The sequence below is a fragment of the Marmota flaviventris genome, chromosome 14 (genome assembly GCF_047511675.1).
Source record: "Marmota flaviventris isolate mMarFla1 chromosome 14, mMarFla1.hap1, whole genome shotgun sequence".
Classification (NCBI taxonomy): Eukaryota; Metazoa; Chordata; class Mammalia; order Rodentia; family Sciuridae; genus Marmota; species Marmota flaviventris.
In genome coordinates, this window is record NC_092511.1 from 68127597 (window position 1) to 68148886 (window position 21290).

A 21290-nucleotide genomic window follows, 5' to 3' on the forward strand; every position below is an offset into this window, starting at 1 on the left:
CCAGGCTGTATGTTAGGATTAGCTTGGGAGCTTTAAAATCCTTAAGAACAAGTACATCAGAACCTGAGACTGGATCCCAGACATCCATATTTTTTAATGCTTCTCTGGAGTTTTCAATGTGCATCCAAGCTTATCAATGACAGAAATGGAGAAACTTGGATTCTGGTCTCTATTTTATAGCAAATTAGCTGCATAACTGAGGAAGTGTTTCCTAATGTCTTTAGAATAATTTTTTTTAAATAAATGTTTTTTTTTTTTCTTTTGGTAAGTGGAGGCATGGGACACATGACAAAGAGAAGAAAAGGAGAAGGAGGGTAGGTCTGGATTAAATCTACAGTTCTCAGTCTTAACTGTGCATTTGAATTATCCAAGGAAAAATAAACAATAAAAACGAATGAATAAGGTCCATTTCAGAATGTATAGGGCTAAGACTTGGGCACCGATATTTTTAATTCCCCAAGTGACTGCAATGTGCAGCTAGGGCAAGAACCACTGGATTAGAGGATTTCTAAAACCCCTTATATGTCATGCATTATGTATTTCTATATAAGTTGGTTATTGACTTCCTATAACCAGTGTCAAAGAATTTGCTAAGAAGAACATAGACTGGATTTTTAAGTGTCAAGTAAACATCCTATGCCAAGTGACTTTCGTCAACATGCTATGCACTTCTACTTACTGCAGTCTAGTGGCTCATTGAATTGTGTAACAGGAGCAAATCTTTCGTGGAACACTCACTATTTACTTGATATCTTACAAATATCCTCATTAGAAAGTTGAACATTATTACATCAGTTTTATAGAAAAGGACATGATCACTTAAATAATGAACTTTCCCATATGGCAGAACTATCCAGTTTCACCTCTCATGCTGGTTACATTAGGCAGATACTTTTCAAATTATGATGTACATGGTAATTGCCTGTAGAACCTGTTAACTATGAAGTCTGATTCAGTAGGTCTGGGACAGACCCATGATTGTGGGTTTCTAACAACCTCACAGGTGTTGCCTTTAGGACTAGTTTATGGACAATACTTTGAGAAGCAAAACTCTATACCACCTCTTACCCTCCTTCTCCACTTTTCAGGCATTACTATGGTCCTGAAGGGTCTAAGCACATGCACAGGATAAACTCTCTCCAGCTCCCAAAATATGCATCCCAAAGAGTGCTTTTGTTAGACCATTTCTGTGTTTTTGCCCATATTCTAGAGATACTGCCAATGATGTGTTTTGCACTGATTCTTTGTGAATTCCTGTAAAAATCTCTGACATCTTCTTTGGAACATTTTCACGCTTCATAGCTTTTTTTAAAAAAAATTGTTTAAGTTGTAGACGGACACAATACCTTTATTTATTTTTATGTGGTGTTGAGGATCAAACCCAATGCCTCACATGTGCTAAGCAAGTGCTCTACCACTTGCCACAATCCCAGCCCACAATTTATACATTTAAAAAAAAAAAAAAAACATTATTTTTTTAGGTGTAGAAGGACACAACACAATGCCTTTATTTTTATGTGGTGCTGAGGATCGAACCCGGGTCCCGCCCATGCTAGGCGAGCGCTCTACTGCTGAGCCACAATCCCAGCCCCACAATTTATAGCTTTTTAATCCCTGAAGACCAGATTAGATTTTTGGATAAGCTTTATCTGGTGAAATAATGGATAGTGGTATAGGGTTTGGGTGGATGTAAATAAATGTATAAATATAAAGAAGTGAAGAATGAAGAGATTCTTGCCTTTGATGAAAATTTCCAGAGAACAGCCTGTGAGTGCCTATAGCTCCATCAGAGGCAAAGACTACTGGGACTGTAGCATTTGGGGCAACTCATGCTCTGATCTATGCATGGACACCAGAGTAGTCTTCGTATTTATAATGGTACCATCATCCTTCAGGAATCAGCAAACTTTTATTGCTATGAGTAGTAACTATTCTAGGCTTTATAGGCCAAATGGAGTTTCATATATTTTTCTGTATGTGTTTTAACTATTCTTGATAAGTGTACTTAGCTTAAAGGCCACACAAAGACAAGTCACTGCTACATTTGGCCCACAGGTATATGTCATTACGCATATTTCATCACTAAATAACACTAGTGGAAAAGAATGTACATTGTGTGTGCATATTAGATTTTGTTGGAAATGCATAGGTAAGTCCTTTAAAAATATTTCCTCAGGCTTTAGAGAAAGTTGAAATAGTATTTGCAATTTTTGCTTAACTAAGCACTTACATTGAAAAAGTCGCTCAAATATCTTTCTAGCCCCCCCTCCCCTTTACTTGTTTTCTCTATGAATGCACACAAAATATTATTGGTGGCACCACAATGTGTATGCTTCTCAAACCTGGATCCTACAACAAAACTACAGAGACATTTGTGCTGAGAGCCATTGCCAAGTAGGAATGACGCATGGCAATTTCTTTGTCAGCCTACCCAATGTTGCTTAGAGGGAGGACTCTCCATTGTGGAAATGGGCTTGCCTTGGACCCAGGTCATTTGCAGTGACATTGCATGAATGTTTGAGAAAGGTGACCCTGCTCAAGGACCAGGGTGGATCCGGGTTTAGGGAGGATCCTGCTGGATTAGGGTGGGTCCAGGTTTAGGGTGTATCCTACTGGGAATAGGGAGTATCCTGCTGCCTCAGGCGCCTGCCCGCTCCTGGAGTTCCCGTTGAGTTCTCGGGGGATTCAGAGAGTATTTTGGGATGCAGAGCCCAGTGGAGGTGTGGATTTTCCCAGAACGTGCGTGTAGAGTGCCGGTGACAGTTCGAGAATAAAGAGTTGCTGTTTGAATCTACAAGTTTGTGTGGTGGCTCAGTTATTTTGTGCCCAGCCAGACTGCGGCACATTTGAGGCAAAAGTCCAGGGTTAAATAAACAAACAGCCTGCCTGGAGAACACCAAGCTAAATAGAAGCAAGATGCATAGAATTTCCTCACTATTTGCTCCTCACTGGGAATATTAGCTGGATCACCATCTTTAGCTTTATTTGGCATAGCAAATTGAAAGGTCAGGCTGACTGGCCATTCACCTAGATGACTGATTCAGCTAGCAGAGACAAAATGACCTCCTGAGGACAAAGCAAAATAGTTCACTTGTAGAAAGTTGCTAGGCTGAGTCACATTTAAAGGGCATTGTGGGGCTAGGCCTGCTCCTGTGGGCATTGTTTACAAAATAACCTTGGCTGGGAGTTCATGCATACTTTTCCAAGTGCAGCTGCTCCTTCCATCTAGACCTGGACATGGTCTCCTGAGGGTGTGAAGATGAAACCAGAATGCATCTGTGCTCCATGCCTGGTCATGACTCTGGACTGTGATACCTACATCTGCTGCCCAGGGAGGCACAGGTGCTATTGGAAGGTCACTTTGGAAGACAAGAAACTCCATGTGCCGGGGCCCTTTCTGAGAGGATACCCAGCTTACATGGAATAATCCTGCTGCCTAGCCTCTGGCACTGCTCTGTTCCTCTCTTTGGGCATCATAGAAACATTTTAGCTTTCAATGCTGAACAGGGTACTGGCATATTTCTGGCCCATAGAGGGAAGGGAATTCAGGCACTCAAGGAATTTTTTCCCTCCTGAAAGAGACTTGTGAAAGTGTTAGGTATCAATGAACCTAGGAGGCCTTGTCTAATTGCATGGGGGTCTTGCAGGACAGAGGCAGCAAGAAGCTGTAAAAACCAGAGTAGGTATGATGAAAGTGGGAGAGAGCACACCTGCTGGGCTAATGATGTTAGATAGCCAGGAAAAAGCTCTCACAGGTATTGTTAAGCAAGGGAGAACTTGAAGCTGGTGTCAGGAACCAGAGTATGAAGGCAAATAATGAGAACAGAATTGGAATGAATGTGAATGCATGGGACTGGGGGGAGGGGGCGTGTAAAATATCAGAGATGGCTCTGTGACACTTGGATAGTTTTGTTTGTCCTGCACAATAAACCTGAGATAGAACAGACAAGGAGGGCTCTCACATGACTGATCTGAGAATGGGTGGCTTGCCCCTTGGGGAAAGACATAAAATAGGGAGCTGTGCGAAACCAGTCATGGACAAGGATGTGTTTTAATAAAACTTTACTTATAAAAACAGATGATGGCGGGGGCGGGAAGAATTTTTAGATAAAATTGAAGCAAGAAATCTCCTTGTTCTTACATTCCTTCCCAAAGGCTTGTCTGGACAGCCTCAAGTATCTACAATGCACATTTCCCCTCAAAGCTCTTGAGGACTCAGGAACGTCTTAATTAGGTCAAGATGCTCTATTACCTAAGAGAAGAAAATGTGACCTTAGTGAATTATTACTTTGGTTAATCAATTAGCAAAGGATGCTAAGAAAACCATCAGTGATAAGGAGAGAAATGTGGGAGCTAAAAGAAAATGGAGATGGGAAAGGAGAAATCAATCCAGGACAGCAAGGCTGCCTCAGAGCCACATCTATACTTGCTGGGTGCAAGATCTCAGAGAGAGAGTCACGGAGGCCACAAGTATGAATGCAAGTTGACCAATATCCTCAAAAAGGATGAAGTTTAATTAAAGATCTTTGGTATTGAGGCTGGGGATGTGGCTCAAGCGGTAGCGCGCTCGCCTGCCATGCGTGCGGCCCGGGTTCGATCCTCAGCACCACATACAAAGATGTTGTGTCTGCCGAGAACTGAAAAATAAATATTAAAAAAATATTCATTCTCTCTCTCTCTGTCTCTCTCTCTGTCCCCCCTGTTTAAAAAAAAAGATCTTTGGTATCTATGTGTATCTGTATCTATATATCTATTTTTAAGTATTTATCTATCTATCCATGTACACATATCACAGTGCATAAAAAATAGTAGTGATCTGTGGTACAGTCAGTAAGCATGATGGATTTAAGAAGAGAGAGCTGTTCCTGTCAGTCTGTGTGAATGGAGTGTCTTCAGTGATATGTGGACCTGGAATTAAACCTTGCAGGCTGCTAGGAGTTTAATTGTAATGGGACTACCTCCCCCTACAAGATAGCCTGGGACACATAAATGTGGTCTCATCACTAACTCCCTCATTAAGTTGGAGTTTTGTACAAAAGGGGCTGAAATCATAGATATAATATTGGTTAGGATAGTTAGACTCACTAAGCTTGGCAGATATGGTCTTGGCTCCACTCTTCACTCATTGTCTTGGAATGTATAAAACCAGGCTTTAGAGAAGAGCTGCACTCATTAATTCATCTGGATCTTCTTTTTGCAAATGTTCCTTGGCTCCTGCTAAATGCCAAGCACTGGATGGTTCATTGCAGCTCTTCCCCATTGCTGGAGACAGAATATGGAGCGCCCATCCTACTAATACACAGCCTACATATAGGAAGATCAACATGTGTTATTCATTGGAAATAAGCAAAGATTGCATTTACTTACCTAGGAATCTGATAAACAAAATAAGAGTGGAGAATAATAACATTTCATTTCTTTGATGTACAGATGGAGGAAAAAAAATCCCAGGAGCCCCATTAGTAATTAAAAGCGTATTATATTCATTGCATAATTTTAGATAACACATGATAAGCCTCCCCCATCCTTTTCATATAACCACACATTATTGATGAAGCAGCATCAAGAAGGCATTAGGTGATGCTTTATTGCATTATTTTAAGCCACTGAGGTTTTTATACATGAAGGGTATAGATTTATGCTGAGTGATTCAGCTATGAAGTGGGCACATCAATTTGTTCATGAATGTGAGCTGGTGATTACCTCCATTAAAGTCACCAGGGCAGACTGATCACTTTAATTTAGGCAGAGGCATGCAAATAGCATTTGCTAGTGGTGTGTGTATCCCTAAGAACACACACAAAAGAACTGTTTTGCATCCTAGAGGAGCCCTAGGAATTCAGATTTGTGTTGACACAGGTGTATAACTACAGGCAAGGGTGCGAGGCCTGGTGGGACCATGAAGGAATTTCATTGCAGCTCCATGTGGCAGGATATTGCATACGTTTTGTTTGGTTTTAGCTGCTGAATGCTAATTTGATGCTGCATTGCAACAAGGATGGTACAGGGAGCATACAGTTATAGCCATTTCTAGATCATAGAACTTGGGGCCCTCTTAGGTATGATAAAGTTGTGTCAGGTTGAGTGGTTCTCTCCTTTCTCCAACATGAAAGTAACTGAGAGCATTTAGTAAATTCAGAAAAACTGGAATTGAGCACCTGTGATCTCACGTATCTATCCATCCATGTACACATATCAAAAACAGTGCATAAAAAATTAGTATGTAACAGATAGTGATCTGTGGTACAGTCAGTAAGCATGATGGAGTTTAGAAAAAGAAGAGAGCTATTCCTATTGGTCAGTGTAAGTGGAGCACCTTCAGTGATATGTGAACCTGTATTGGGTGGATATGTGGTGGTGTATTGGGAGCTTCTGCACTGTAAGACTCCACAGTATGTCTGGGGTAATGTTGAGCTACTTCTTAGGCAATCCTCATGTCCATTTGTGATTGATGGAGTGAATAGTGGAAAGAACATTCTGATGAAGCCATGGCAGAGACATCAAGGAGAAATGGGATAAAGGCTATTAGGGATTTGGCAATTTGCTCATTGCTGGGGAGCTTTCACAAGCACTATGTTTTTATGTAAATAAGTACCGTAACAGTCTTTCTCGTGTAGAAATTCCACTTTTGACAGGATACCTACCGTTGTATGTTACTTTGTTCTGGTAACATCAAACATTGCAGAATCCCCTAAATATGTAGTCAACAGGAGATTGACTTACCAAGTAATGAGGCAATAACATTAGGGAATAAATTACTAAAAAATAATGTTTAAAAATATGCAGAAAAATATAGGTGGTAATAGTGTTGCATGCCTATAATCCCAGCTATTGATTGAGGAGGCTGATGCAAGAGGATCAGAAATTCCAGACCAGCCTGGGCAACTTAGTGAGACCTGTCTCAAAATAAAAAATATAAAGGACTGAGGATGTAGCTCAGTGGTAACACACCCTGGATTGAGTCTCCAGTACACAACACACACTAAAATAAAATAAATACTGCATAGAAAATATTTGAGATATAATAAGAGATAAAATAAGCAGAGACAAAAATATGATATATACTGAGGTTACAATTTTATGCAGACTTGATAATTTCAGACTAAACTCTACAAATTATCATATGGCAAGAACAACTACTCATCACAATATGAGCTTTTAAAACACATTACAGTTGGCCCTTTCTATCCACAGGTTCCAAGTCTGCAAATTCAATTAACTGCAGATAGAAAATACTTGGAAAATAATTGCATCTGAACTGAACACACACAGACTTTTTACTTGCCTTTATTTCCTAAACAATACAGTATAACAACTATCTACATAGCATTTACATTGTAATAGGTATTACAAGTAATCTAGAGATGATTTAAAGTATATGGGAATACATAGTTAATATGCAAATACTATACCATTTTATATAAGCGTCTCAGAACCAATACCAAGAGATGACTGCACCTGTTCAAGTTGTCTCTTCCCACCAAAATATAAGCCCTTCTAAGGCATACATATTATTTAATTTGTATCTTCAATGTCTTCCATATATAGATACTTTAGTATTCACTGGATGACTAAATGAATCAGTGATTATATATTGTTATTAAAATATATGCTGTGCTTTTATAGTGACCTTTCAATAAAATGTTTAATATGAAAATAATAGTCAGTATCTTTACTGGGTGGTGGGTTAACTTCTCTATCCATTTCCCACTTCAACCCTGTAACAACTTTATAAGGCAGATGCTGTTACTATTTTATATTTTATTATTGAGGAAATTTAGGCTCAGAGATGCAAAGCGTCTCACTCGACTGACAAGAATAACAGAACAGGCTCTTAGCAATTATATGATTAAGACATTTAAGTTTATAGAGTGATGAAGAGGATCAGATGCTTCAGAGGGGCCGCTTGAAATAGAAGCAAGAGCAAAAGGGGTTTCTCTTTTCCCCCTATCCCCCAAATGTCCTCATTGTGTGCTCAGTTGCAAATATAACACTGAGCCATCATTCTCTGGTCAAGTAATCCTTTGCGTAGAAGTCTCCTCTCCATCTTTCAGAACCTCTGTTACTAGCAGTTATGCCAGTGTGAGGCAGCTCCTTTTAAAAAGGATTCCTTAATACCTTGACAAAAGGGGACACTTTCCTAGGACAGTCTCCATAGCAACCAGACATGCCTCTCCTCAAAGCAAGTTTCAAAGGTGGCACTTAGTATGCTCTTATGTCCAAGTTATGGAAGCCCATCCCTCTTAGAGCCAGTTCCCATGTCTAACATGGGATGTTTCTGTCTTGCCTCCCAGATATTTCAGGAAGGTGTATTAGCCATATCTTACTAAGTCATCAAACTCCATCTGTAATGCGGGAGCCATGTTCTGAAAGAACCTTGAGTTCTAGACACAGTAGGCAGGTATATGTTAATTCCTTCCTGGGTGCAGATTGTGTTAGCCCAGGTAAGAGAATAAAGCTTCAGATTGCAACCTAGCACCCTTTGCAGTTATAGAGAATAGCAGCTGGCATGGAATTTGTACCATCTTCCTTTTTCTCTGTGGTTTTATGCAGCCACGTGGCTGGTGGCTGTAAATTCAAGTAATTCCCTTTTAATAGTAAATAAGCTCATTTTATCTTCAAATTTATGATGATGATGAAATATTAACACAAGGAGCAAGTACTTTATGGACCTCCGAATTGCTATTCTCTTTTATTTCAATAGTGTGTTCTTCTTAAAATACCAATATGATACCTGAAGTTGTAAAAATTAATGAAATGATACAGCATTTGGGGGTTGAATGCACTGAATATGTTCTGTGTTTGGAATTGAACAGAATGGCGAATATTAAAAAGTGAAATTTGATTTCCAGGGCCAGAAAAGGAGAAAATGTTCTCATCTTTCTGATGTACCTCATATCACTTTGCAGCTACAAGCCTAAATACTTTATTACCAGAGGTTTTTTAATGTCTAATTAAAGTTCAATCTTCCAAGCATTTTGACTTTTCTTGTAAGTGTTCAAATAAGACTGGGTGGTATTTTTGAGATGGAATTGATTTCCGTGGCAGTGTCCACACACAACTGAGTGGCACAGACATAATGCATACTTCATCTGGAACTGTGAGCTGTGCGGGGTGTTTTCGTGAATAAAAAGCATCTTGTGTGGGCTGGGATTATAACTCAGTTTGCTTAGCATGAGGTCCTAGGTTCATTCCCCAGCACACACACAAAAAAAAAGATTAAAAAAAGAAATCTTGCATTTTATATGGTCACAGTGTATATTTTATGAAAGCTTCACATTTTTTATTTTGATTTTTGTCAACTTCACTGTCTCATCAGTCTCCCAAGAATATTGCCACTCTGATTTTGGTCAACTAAGGTGCTCATTAAAGGGGTAGGGAGTGGATGCCAATTGCAATACAAATTCAGTTCATGAAGCAAGCTGTTTTCTTACAAGAATCAGCATCAGCTGTCCTTGCTGATTTATTTTCTGACTAATTCTGCTAATATTATTATTTGCCTCACTCTTCGCTTTCTTACACACTGTGCCCCAGAAGAGGAGGAAAAAAAAAAAACATAATCATTGAGCAGCCCGAAAGTTGTTACTCAGGCAATCAGAAAAGAAATATTACGAGATGGACATCTTACCTGTCTGTGATATGGGTAATGATTCCCACCCAGGGGCACTGATCTCTTCTTTTTTTAAACTCTTAAAGTTCTTGGTGTAGGCAGCACACAATTTAGTGATGGCGTCTAAGCTCTCTCCTTTTCCCCAAGATAATTTGTTCTTAAGGCACTATGTCAGAGATGGAAGACTGGCCTAGTCCTTTTGCCTTTTACTTCCCCAAATCCATTATGCTCTCGAAAGTTATGGAAAAGAGCTTCCTTTTATAGTTAGATTGCTGAGGGCAGGGGGTGGTTAATACAATAGGCCACCTATACTCATGGCCTATTCAACTTTCAGAAACCCCAAATCAATTTAAATAGACCAAAATTTAATACCTGATGATAGACTTTATTGTTTCCTAAGCTTCCAGGAAGGCCAATAACTCTTGTTGTCTCAGTGAAGTTGCAAATAATTCAAGACTGGAGAAAGTAAAGGCCAGAGCCAGCTGGACGTGCATGTCCCATAAATGTTGGTTGACTTGAGCCAGTTCCAAAATTCTAACAGATTCAATCACATTGCTCAGTGTCTTGGATCGTAACCTATTAGTGGCCTATGGTCTTCTTTTTTATTCCTATTGATCATTTTAAATGTTTATGATTCTAGCCCACAATTTCCTCCATTCCCTCCCCCCACCACCTCCTTCACCATGTTGAATGGGTATTAGAGTAGAAAATACTGTGCTTTGGCCTGGCACCATGGTGGTGCACGCCTGTAATCCCAGCCTCACAGGAGGCTGAGACAGAAGGATCCTGAGTTCAAATCCAGCTTCAGCAATGATGAGGTGCTGAGCAACTCAGTGACACCCTGTCTCTAAATAAAAAAATAAAAAATAGGGCTGGGGATGTGGATCTGTGGTTGAGTGCCCCTGAGTTCAATCACTGGTACCCATCATCCCCGCCAAAAAAGAAGAAAGAAAAGAAAAAACTGTGCTTTGAAAAATAGGATACTTGGGCCTGGGGATGTGGCTCAAGCGGTAGCGCGTTCGCCTGGCAGGTGTGCTGCCCAGGTTCGATCCTCAGCACCACATACAAACAAGGATGTTGTGTCCGCCGATAACTAAAAAATAAATATTAAAAAGTCTCTCTCTCTCTCTCTCTCTCTCTTAAAAAAAAATTGAAAAATAGGGTACTTTACCAAAGAGTTTCTGATATCATAATATTAGAATAATATTAGAGTTGTAATTAAACAATAGATCATTGAAACTGGGCAAAGTGGTGCATGCCTGTAATCCCAACCTCTCAGGAGGCTGAGACAGGAGAATTGCAAGTTCAAAGCCAGCCTCAGCAAAACTGAAGTGCTAAGCAACTCAATGAGACCCTGTCTCTAAATAAAAATATACAAAATAGGGCTGGGGGTGTGGCTCAGTAATTGAGTGTCCCTGAGTTCAATCCCTGGTACCAAAAAAGAAAAAAAAAAAAGATAATTGACAAAACTGTGGGAATCAAAATACCTAGACCCATGTTCAGAGTTACCAAGATGCCAGTAGTTTCAGTGAGGACAGAAAAGCAAGCCAAAAGAAAATCAGGAAGGTAGGGATCTGGATCGAGTCCATGACCAATTTAAAATAAGCAAGACTGCCTTCGGAGATACTGAAATCTTTAACATCACATTGAAAATATTTTCAGAATGTTTCAGAACACAATGCAACGTAAATGAAATTCTGATTTTAAGTGGAATTAAACAGTAGGAATACATTGCACAGTGAAGGTTGCCAGACTGTAGGATTTGTGGAGCAGGAAAATTAAATAGAATAATTAATTGGAGGATTACTCAGAGTTGCCAGCTCCTTACTTTTGCCACAGCCTGCTACCTCTGTCCTCCCTACTAAGATTCTATGGGTAATGAGGTTCCCATGTTAGACCTGAGCCAGAAAACGGTTTGTTTAAACAAAGGATGAGAAAACATTTCAGAAGACACACAAAGAAAAATTTATTGTCGCCATGTGGATGTTACTGGTTGACTTTCTCATGTATAAGATTCCAGCTCTTCTCAGCCCTAGGTCCCCTGGGTCGATCTCCACCAAGTGACCCAGAGCCAGCATGGATGTGAAGCTATGTTCTGGAATGCTACCTCCAGAGCCATTATTTCCTTGACAGTGTTAGTTTGTTCTTGCTTTTCTTACAGGGATGCAAGAAAATATTAACCCATGATCTGGTTCCTGGGACATTTTATGTTTTCATGTTGTTGTGCCACAATCTTTTTAAATTGTCTTCTACTTTCAAAAGTGTGATCTCAAGTCTCTCTCACACCAAGCAACTATGGTAAAGGGCAAACAAAGCCTTCATCTAAAATCATCATTTCACGTAATGAAAAAGGTTGTTCAAGAGCAGACGTAGGAAGAATTTAGTTGAAGATTAAAAGACAGAACTTTACATTAGAAAGATATAACTTTATGAAAATTTGTCTACATTATTCTGATTTTATTTTTTTATCCTGCTACTATAGACAGGGGGATATTGCATTCTGGACTCACTAAGGACCAGAATGTAGAAACCATGGTTGAACACTATAGCATTGGTAAACATTTGCTAGAAGATAAATTGAAAATTTTTCTAGTCAGATTAAGGTTTAGCTCCACTTTATTTTTGAGCATCTATGGTGCATGCCAAATCACCACATGAAGTTCTACTCAATAAGTTATTCTTTCATTCATTCAATGAACATTTATAGACTACTTATTCATTGTCATATACTGAATCAGGCACTTGGAATGTAAAATTATGTAAATATAGAATACAAATATAACAAAGGTTAATCAAAATGCAGAATGGAGAAAATCTGAGGTAGCAAAAGAAAATGGAAGTTAAAGAGCTATGTGTTATTGTCCCTGCTGGGCTTTTAGAAAGTTTTATGCCTGTGGGCATTTAGTATCCTTTCCTGTGAATGAGTATGACAAGGCATATTTGTCTTTTCTAGTATTTGTTTTGAAAACTAAGTATAATAGTGAAAATTATCTGAAGATCAAAGGTACACCACATATTGTAAGAAATGACATGATGATGTTGTAACTCATTTAAACTGTGATTTCTCCTACTACCTATTTTCACGGTAATAGACATAATGTATCCTTCATCTTTCTTAAAACCTTCAGAAAGGGATTCTTACACTAGTGACTTATTGAAGTAACCTTTGAAAGTATTCCTGGTATCACTGTCCACACTTCATGCTACTGATGAGCAAACTGAATACAAAGTAATCACACAGCTGCTTAGTGGTAGAACCTGGATTGCTAGTTCTGAGATCCCCCACTTGTCTGCACTGGGCACTTGTGGTTTATTTCACATTAGGAATTATGCACATGTGTAGCACATTTTCATCTCTAAGGGCATCAAGGCAGCTCTCAGCCGCCTGGTTCTGGAGGATAGAGGTGAGTAGGATACCAAGGACAGATGGCTCAGAGGCTCCAGAGGATTCTGTCTCTTCTAATCACTTGTTTTATTTGTCCTACTGACCATAGCCCTCGATGACCTTCTCCTCTCCTTTGACCTTTCTAACCCTCAATCTCCTGTCCTCTTGAAAACCATCCTGATGGAACTGATCAGTGCTCTGATGGCAGTTTTGCCTGCTGTTGACCTTAACCTATCAATCTGACCTTGTAATAACAATGCTTGACCCTTGATAAGAAGGAATAACTTAAATTGAACTGCCTGGCCTGAGAACTTTGAATTTAATTCTGCTGTTTTGGCTTGTGTAGCATTTTGGAAAAATCAAAATTTTAATGCCTTGATTGTAGACTTGCACGTTCTAATATGCCTTGTATTCCACCATTGCCTACTGAGTCACACCAGCCTTTTCTATACATCTCTCTCGTCTATTCCTGAAGGCATTTGAGAGGTCGCTGATAGCCTAGCATCTTCAGGCAGGTCTGGGTTCCTGTGGGCAGACCACTTGAATTTTTCAGCTTACAATGAGTCTCAAAATCCAAACTATTGCCTGTAGCATTTCTCTTACTGGTCAGAGTTAAGTACTGATGTGGCCTGGATCATAGGATTCTGTATTTCATGGTGAATCTTAGGAGGTCCAAGAAAGTGTAGGCAGATCAGGGCAGTCCATAGGAAAAAAAAAACAAAAACAAACAATAGTTCAAACAAACTCATTTAAAATATATCATTATGTTGTGCTTGCAAATCTTGAAGGAAAAATTTGTTTTTAAGTGTCTGGGTTTTGGGGGCAGAAATGCCTAAACTAGCATATGAGGAAGTAATATTTGGATAAACACAGAAGGGTTCCTTTATCATATTGGTTATAGGATTCTCCCAAGAATGACCTTTTCCCAGAGAAGGTGAAAGGTTATACAACAGTATGCTTTCTGTTGGCCCAATGTGATTTTTCACTTGAGTCCTCTTCAATGCAGGTTGCCAATTTGGCCTGTTCCATCTCCAACAACGAGGAAGGGGTGAAATTAGTCCGAATGGCAGCCACACAGATTGATAGCCTGTGTCCTCAGGTAAGCCTCCAATATTTTATCTTGTAAGTCAGTCAATGACCTGATACTCAGGACTCCCTACACTCAAACCCTCATATCCCTTCTGTCCTTGCCTAAATTTCTTCTAACTGGATTATGTTACCCACCAATCATGGGCTCTTTAAAGTTCTGCCTTTCTTAAAAAGAACTTCTTACTATTCCATGTATTATTGTGGCAATTATTGTCTTTTCTACTCATATTGACTTATTCTGTTTGTTTTGGCTCATTATTTAAATGCTCACTATCTATTTACCTTGTCTCAACAAGTAAATTATAAACTTGCACAGGCAGAAAGGAAGAGTTATATTTCCTACTTATCTGCATTAAATAAATAGGAACTTGTCCAGTAAATTCCTCTTGAAACCTGAGGCTAATTACTGTATCTTAAAAAGAAGAAGCAAAACAAAAAAGAATGGTAGTTGATAACCTACTGTATCTTTTGTGTTTGGCATTGTCCTGAACACGGACAACCCATGTATCTGTAGAATGTGCAGAGCACAATGTTTCAATATGGTCTTTCACCTGCTTGCTCCCCTCTTGGAGGAATGTGGTCATCATGTCCCTGGATTGTTTCTAACAAATAGGTCATCAATGCTGCTCTCACACTGGCTGCCCGGCCACAGAGCAAAGTTGCTCAGGATAACATGGACGTCTTCAAAGACCAGTGGGAGAAGCAGGTGCGAGTGCTAACTGAGGCTGTGGATGACATCACCTCGGTGGATGACTTCCTGTCTGTCTCAGGTAATCGCAGGCACCTTACCAGGCAGCTGGAAGAGGGAACAGGATGAGATAAGAAATATCTCACAGATGTCATGGGTCTTGTGATTCAAGTGCTCTCCTTGGCCCTTTGAGCAATGGATCATCTCTGCAAATGTGATTATAACACCCTCTTGAAAATTTTTATTTCTAGATACTGAGTCAAGTCATCAGAGGGGGAAAAACACAACTTTCTGATAAAGATGTCAGAGCCTGAACATATTATTTAAAGAGGTTTAGATTCCCTTTTGGTTTTTAAGCAGGAGGGATTTGGGGGTACATCTGAATCATCGTGTTAAAAAAGGTTACAGAGTATCAGATTGGCCTATGTGGTCTATGTCTTAAACACGGGCAATCAGTTATTCCAATTTGGCTATCTTAAGTGGGTCATTTTTCCAATAAGGGAAGGTCTGTGACGAGTCAGGTAGAAATATCAGGAACAGAATTAAGCCACTAGAAGGCACAGGAAAGCCATCAAGGCTCTGAGCATCTGTTAGGTTGCATAAGGAAATGAGTAAAAGGAAAGGGAACTAGTCATCACTGTAATTGTAACTTTCTTCTTTGCAGTGAAGCCAGACTGCCAGGGTGCTAGCAGATTTGAATAACTATGAAGTCAATTTGACTTTTAATGGGACTCATCTTGCTGTTCAAGATCAGGTTACCAACCAGCAAAGGGGCCTTTTTTTTTTTTTTTTTTTTTTTTTTTTTGCACACACCAGTTCATTGTGGGGAGGAGGTGACTAGAAACAGGAGTTATCATGAGGCATTAAAAGAACCAGGTGACCCTTGAAAACTCACATTGGCCAGGTGTTGGTTCTGCTGACAGGTTTGTAGAGCTCACTCCTACCTAGCTCCTCAGCACAAGACACGTCACTGCTGGTAGGAGCCAGGCCTAAGGGACCTCTGACTACAGCCATGCAGAAAGATTTCTGGAAGGAGGCTTCCATGTTTGGGTACTTTTCCTATTTGCCATCTTTCCTTTTCATGAAGAAACAGACAATGAATTATATTAGACACTTGTTTGGGGGGCTTGTCTGAGAGCAGTGTAGTTGAATCTATAGATCTGATTATCCAAAAGCCAAGTTTTCACTGATGGAGAACAAGATGAGGAAAAAAAATGAGCTACCACGTGCATCGGGTCTGTAATTTGCTATATGCTTTAATTCTCACCAAAATTCTAATATAGATATTCGTATACTAAGTCTTCCTTTGAAAAAATGAAGCCAATGAAAGGGGAAGTAACTTGGCAGAGATGGTATTGAATCTTGATCACTTTTTTTCAGAAACTACACGGTTCTCTATAAGTTAAGATTAGAATGGAAATTTCTTTCCCTTGGTACTTTCTACTTTCACTTCAGATCCCTTCTCCCACCTCTGGTATTCTCATTCTGATTTCTAATCTTGTTCAGAAACCTGTCTTGTTTTTTCTTCCCAAGGTGCTTGGTTTTTGATGACTTGTCAAAGCAGCTCTTCATTTAAATATCCCCCTATCTAGGGGTTGGCTGGTTAAAAAAAAAAAAAGAACTCCACATGTTACCATTCCTTGAGTTTTTGCTTTGCTAACGGCTGAGCCCTCATACTGTAAAAAATGCCCCCCAAATACTTTTCTCGTAAAGTGCTTAGAAATTGTTTATGTAGATATGTTGAGGATTCAGGTGCTAGGGAATAGAAAGTTAGCTACCGATACTAAGTCTTCTTCTAGTGTCTACTCATTATTTATGAAGGTGACTGCAGGGTCCCCAGTTGGTGGCTGGCAGGCTCCCCACCCAACCTCAAACCTCACATAGCCAGCCTGATAGCTCCTGGAAATCTTCCTCTGAGTCCCCTTCAAAGTACAAATACATAGATAATATCCATACATTACCTTTTATTCAGAGAGGGATCATTTGGAAACTTAAAACTTTCCCAACTTCTCTTTTTCTTCAACATGTACAAAAATTTCTTGGGGGGGGGGTGAGGTAAGGAGAAGCAATGTGAGCAGGCCTTATCTCAGGCTTTTTGAATACTGCAAAGCTTTTCTTAATTTCCTTCTCCCAAGCCCTGCCTCTGTCACCTTTCTCCCTGGCGTTCCTTTGTGCATCTCATTATTACCAGCAACAAGAACAGCTTTGGCTCTGGCAGATAACACCCTTGTGGTCCAACCCTAGTTGTACAAATGCCATGGCAGGCCATGAACAGATGCTGTCAGGGAGCCAGGTTGGCAGGGCCTGCTGGGGCATGCCTTCAGAGTTGACAATCAGGCAGTGGGCACCTTTCTACAGATACAGCCTGGCAAAAAAATTAAAAAAATGACACAACCCACTCTTTCTGTTGCTAGGCTGTGGACACAGCCAAATAGTTGGGAAAGTGTTTTTCCTCTGATCTTTGAGATAGAACCAAACATTTTGCATCAGTATATTGCAAGTTTGGCCTAGGAGATGGTATTTTGGAACGACATGAATGGAATTGTATGTATCAGTTTCTTCTTGGGGACTATCTATTTCAGCCTGAAACTCTATTTTAAAAAATACGAAAAAAAAATTTTTTTAAAGACTATAGTTGTTTTCTTTCTTTTCTTCTTTCTTAAGGCTACCTGAACTTGTGTATCTGAGTGTTTAATTTGTTCAGCTGAAATGCAACAAATTTGGGAGCAATGATGCTAGCTATTAACATTACAAGAGCAGAACCAATTTTCAGTGTGGCCTGGGCTCATAAAAATGTGAAATAGCTGCATTAGAACATTTAAACCTTTCCTACTGGGCAAAAGCTACATTTTTTAATAGTGTTTTAAAATGAGCACCTTGGCATTAGCCATGTGACAGTTTAATTCTTGGGTTTGGCTCACAAAATTATAGAAATCTAAGATTTGAAAAAACCCTTAACTCAATCCCATAATATCCAAGATTTGTTTTGTTTTGTTCTGTTTTTCCATTTATTTTTTTCTTTAGGATCTTGAATTTGTTTTTCTTTAAAAAATTCACACAGTGACTTTAGTTTAGAATTTAGAAATGGGAGCTTTGTGCATTATAAAAATCAGGTAGTTTGGTCATCATTGATTAATTAAAATTTTTTTTAAAATAACATATTTTCAAAAGGTTGCAAAAATCCAAGGACATTTATTACAAAATATGTTGCAGTCAAATATTTTATGACATGTTTGTGCCCCTTGCTTGATATTAGAATGCACCATCGCATGTGCCTGGCAGTTTTTCCTAGCAATGTAATCTCTAGAATTATATTGAGTTTATTACTACCTTCACTTTTTTTTCTTTTCTTTTTGGAATAGCATTCCTCTATCTCCTTACTTTAGGAGGAATTATTCTTCTTCAAAATACCTTAGAATAAAAATGTGAAATGGATTGCTCCTCCCTCCCTCCCCATAGACGCTTAACCACTAAGCCACATTACCAGCCATTTCTATTTTATTTGACACAGGGTCTTGCTAGGTTCCTTCGGAGCCTCTATAAGTTGCTGAGGTTTGCTTGAACTTGCAGTCCTCCTGCTTTAGTCTTCCAAATTGCTGTTACAGGTGTGCACCACCATGCCTGCTGGATTGCTCCTTTTTTTCTCTTTTAAGAGAGAGAGAGAGAGAGAGAGAGAGAGAGAGAGAGAGAGAGAGAGAGAGAAAATTTTTTAATATTTATTTTTTAGTAGTTTTTTCCCCCCGGCGACACAACATCTTTGTTTGTATGTGGTGCTGAGGATCGAACCCGGCCCGCATGCATGCCAGGCGAGCGCGCTATCGCTTGAGCCACATCCCCAGCCCCAATTGCTCCTTTTTAATGGACATGTTTATCCAATATCTTTTCCTTGATTATCTGCTATCTGTACAATGCTTTGAGGAATGAAAATATGAATCAAGAATAGATTTTGCCTTCAAATAATTCATTGCCCTTCTTGATTAAAAAAAATTATATACATATATACCCAGTCCTGTTTAGAAACACACTGATCTGAGGGTGCAGAAGTTATCTCATACACTCTAAGAGTCCATATATACAGTAAGCATAGTCTTCTGACCAAAGATTTCATGTCTATATGAACAGTTCTGGCTATTTTTCAAATACAATGTTAATGCTTTGGTGACCAAAATGCAATTTATTTTAAAGTATTCTCAACCCTATTGGCTTTTACATGTATATCATCCATTAATATAACAACTCTCATAAGAGAACTATTACTTGTTTTTCAATAAAAGGGGACCTGTAATTGGGGAAGCTTGGGAAATCCTAAGTATACTATCCTAATATTTCAAAAGAATAAATTGACTTGAAAAATTAGTCAGTATATGTTTTTGGCATTTTTGTCTGTGTCTTCTATTCTATTTCATTGGTCTTCATGTTTATTTTGGTGCCAATACTATGTTTTTATTACTATAGCTCTGTAGTATAATTTGAGATCTGGTATTGGGATGCCTCCTGCTTTGCTTTGCTTGCTAAGGATTGCTTTGACTATTCTGGGTCTCTTTATTTTTCAAAATGAATCTTATAACTTTTAACTTCTTATAACTTATAGCTTTTTCTCCTTCTATGAATGTCATTGGAATTTTGATGGGAATTGCATTGTATCTGTATAGTGCTTTTGGTAGTATGGTCACTTTGACAATATTAATTTTGCCTATCCAAGAACATGGGAGGTATTTTTATCTTGTAAGTTCTTCTTTAATTTAATTTCTTTAATTATATATATAAAATATGTATAGTCTTCACATCTTTTATTAAATGACTGATTCCCAAGTTTTTTTTTTTTTTTTTGCTTTGTTTTGTTTTGAAGTTATTGTGAACAGGATAGCTTTCCTAATTTCATTTTCAGCAGATTCATCATTGGAGATTAGGAATACAATTGATTGATGGGTGATGATCTTGTGCCCTGCTATTTTCCTGAATTCATTTATGAGTTCTAAAAGTTTTCTAGGGGAGTTTTTTGGGTCTTCTAAATATAGGATCATGTTGTCAGCAAACAGGAATAATTTGGGTTCTTTTCCTGTTTATCTCCCTTTAATTTCCTTCCCTTGCCTGGTTGCTCTGGCCAGAGTTTCAAGGACTGTATTGAATAGGAGTGGTGAAAGTGGGCATCCTTGTCCTGTTCCTGTTTTTAAAGGAAGTGCTTTCAGTTTTTCTCCATTCAGAATAATGTTCACCTTGGGTTTATCATATATACCCTTTACAGTGTTGGTTCAGGAACTTACTTTCTTAATTAGACTCCTGAAATACAAGAAGTAAAATAAAAAAATCAATGAGTGTGGTGGCATCAAATTAAAAAGCTTCTTCACAGCAAAGGAAACAATTGAGTGTGAAGAGAAAAGCCAAAGTGTGTGAGAAAATCCTTACCCCCTGCCACCTCAAATAGGGCATTCATATCCAGGACATACAAAGAACTCAAAAAACATAAAACATAATAATAAAAACCTAATCAATAAATTGGCCAAGTAACTGAACAGACACTTCTCAAAAAGAAGAAATACAAATTATCAACAAATATATGAAAGATGTTCAATATCTGTAGCAATTAGAGAAATACAAATTAAAACTACATTGAAATTTCATCTCACTCCAGTAAAAATGGAAATTATCAAGAATACAAGCAACAATAAATGTTAGCAAGGATGTAGGAGAAGAGGTACACTCATGCATTGCCGGTGGGACTGGAAATTGGTGCAACCACTGTGAAAAGCAGTATGGATATTCCTCAGAAAACTTGGAATGGAACCACCATATAACCCAGCTATCCCACCCTTGGGAATATATCCAAAGGACTTAAAATCAACAAACTACAGTGATGCAACCACATCACTTCACAATAGCCAACATATATAGCCAACCTTGGTGCCTTTCAACAGATAAAGCAAATGTGTTGTATATACACAATGGAGTTATTACTTAGCCATAAATAAAAATGACTTTATGACATTTGCTGGTAGATGGATAGAACTGGAGACTATCACGTAAAGTGAAATAAGCCAGGCCCCAAAAATCGAAGGTCAAAAGTTTTCTCTGCTATGCAGAAAGTAATCCAAAATAAGAGGGGGGAGGGATAAATAAAAAAGAATATAAGATCAGTGGAGTAGACAAATTGGAATAAAGGGAAAGGAGGAGGGAGGGACTAGAGAAAGACACTGGAATAAATCTGACCTAACTTTCCTATGTGTATATATGAATACACCATACTGAATCTCACCATTATATATCCACAGACACTAATTTAAAAAAAAATAAACTACAAAGAAATAGCAGAAATATCACTAAAATAGAGGGAAGAGAACAGGGAGAGGAAGGAGTAAAGGGAAAGGAGAAGAGCTGGGGACTGAATTAGAAAATTATATTCCATGCTTTTAAATTATGTCAAAATGAACCCCTATTGTCATGCATATTTAAAAGAACCAATAAAAATTATTCAATTAGTAAAGTTAATAAGGTTAATATTTTATTCACAAGAAATCACT

The 21290-nt window shown here is 38.7% G+C and overlaps 1 protein-coding gene across 4 annotated transcripts in view; it reads left to right on the forward strand.

Moving 5' to 3' along the window:
* The window catches only part of Ctnna2 (catenin alpha 2), a 983267-nt gene that overhangs the window by 865590 nt on the left and 96387 nt on the right, over positions 1–21290 (forward strand). For all 4 annotated transcript variants that reach the window (XM_071601249.1, XM_027943787.3, XM_027943788.2 and 1 more), the window contains 2 exons: positions 14002–14094; positions 14698–14854. In XM_071601249.1, the coding sequence (XP_071457350.1) occupies positions 14002–14094; positions 14698–14854 (250 nt within the window). The remainder of the gene's footprint in view (positions 1–14001; positions 14095–14697; positions 14855–21290) is intronic.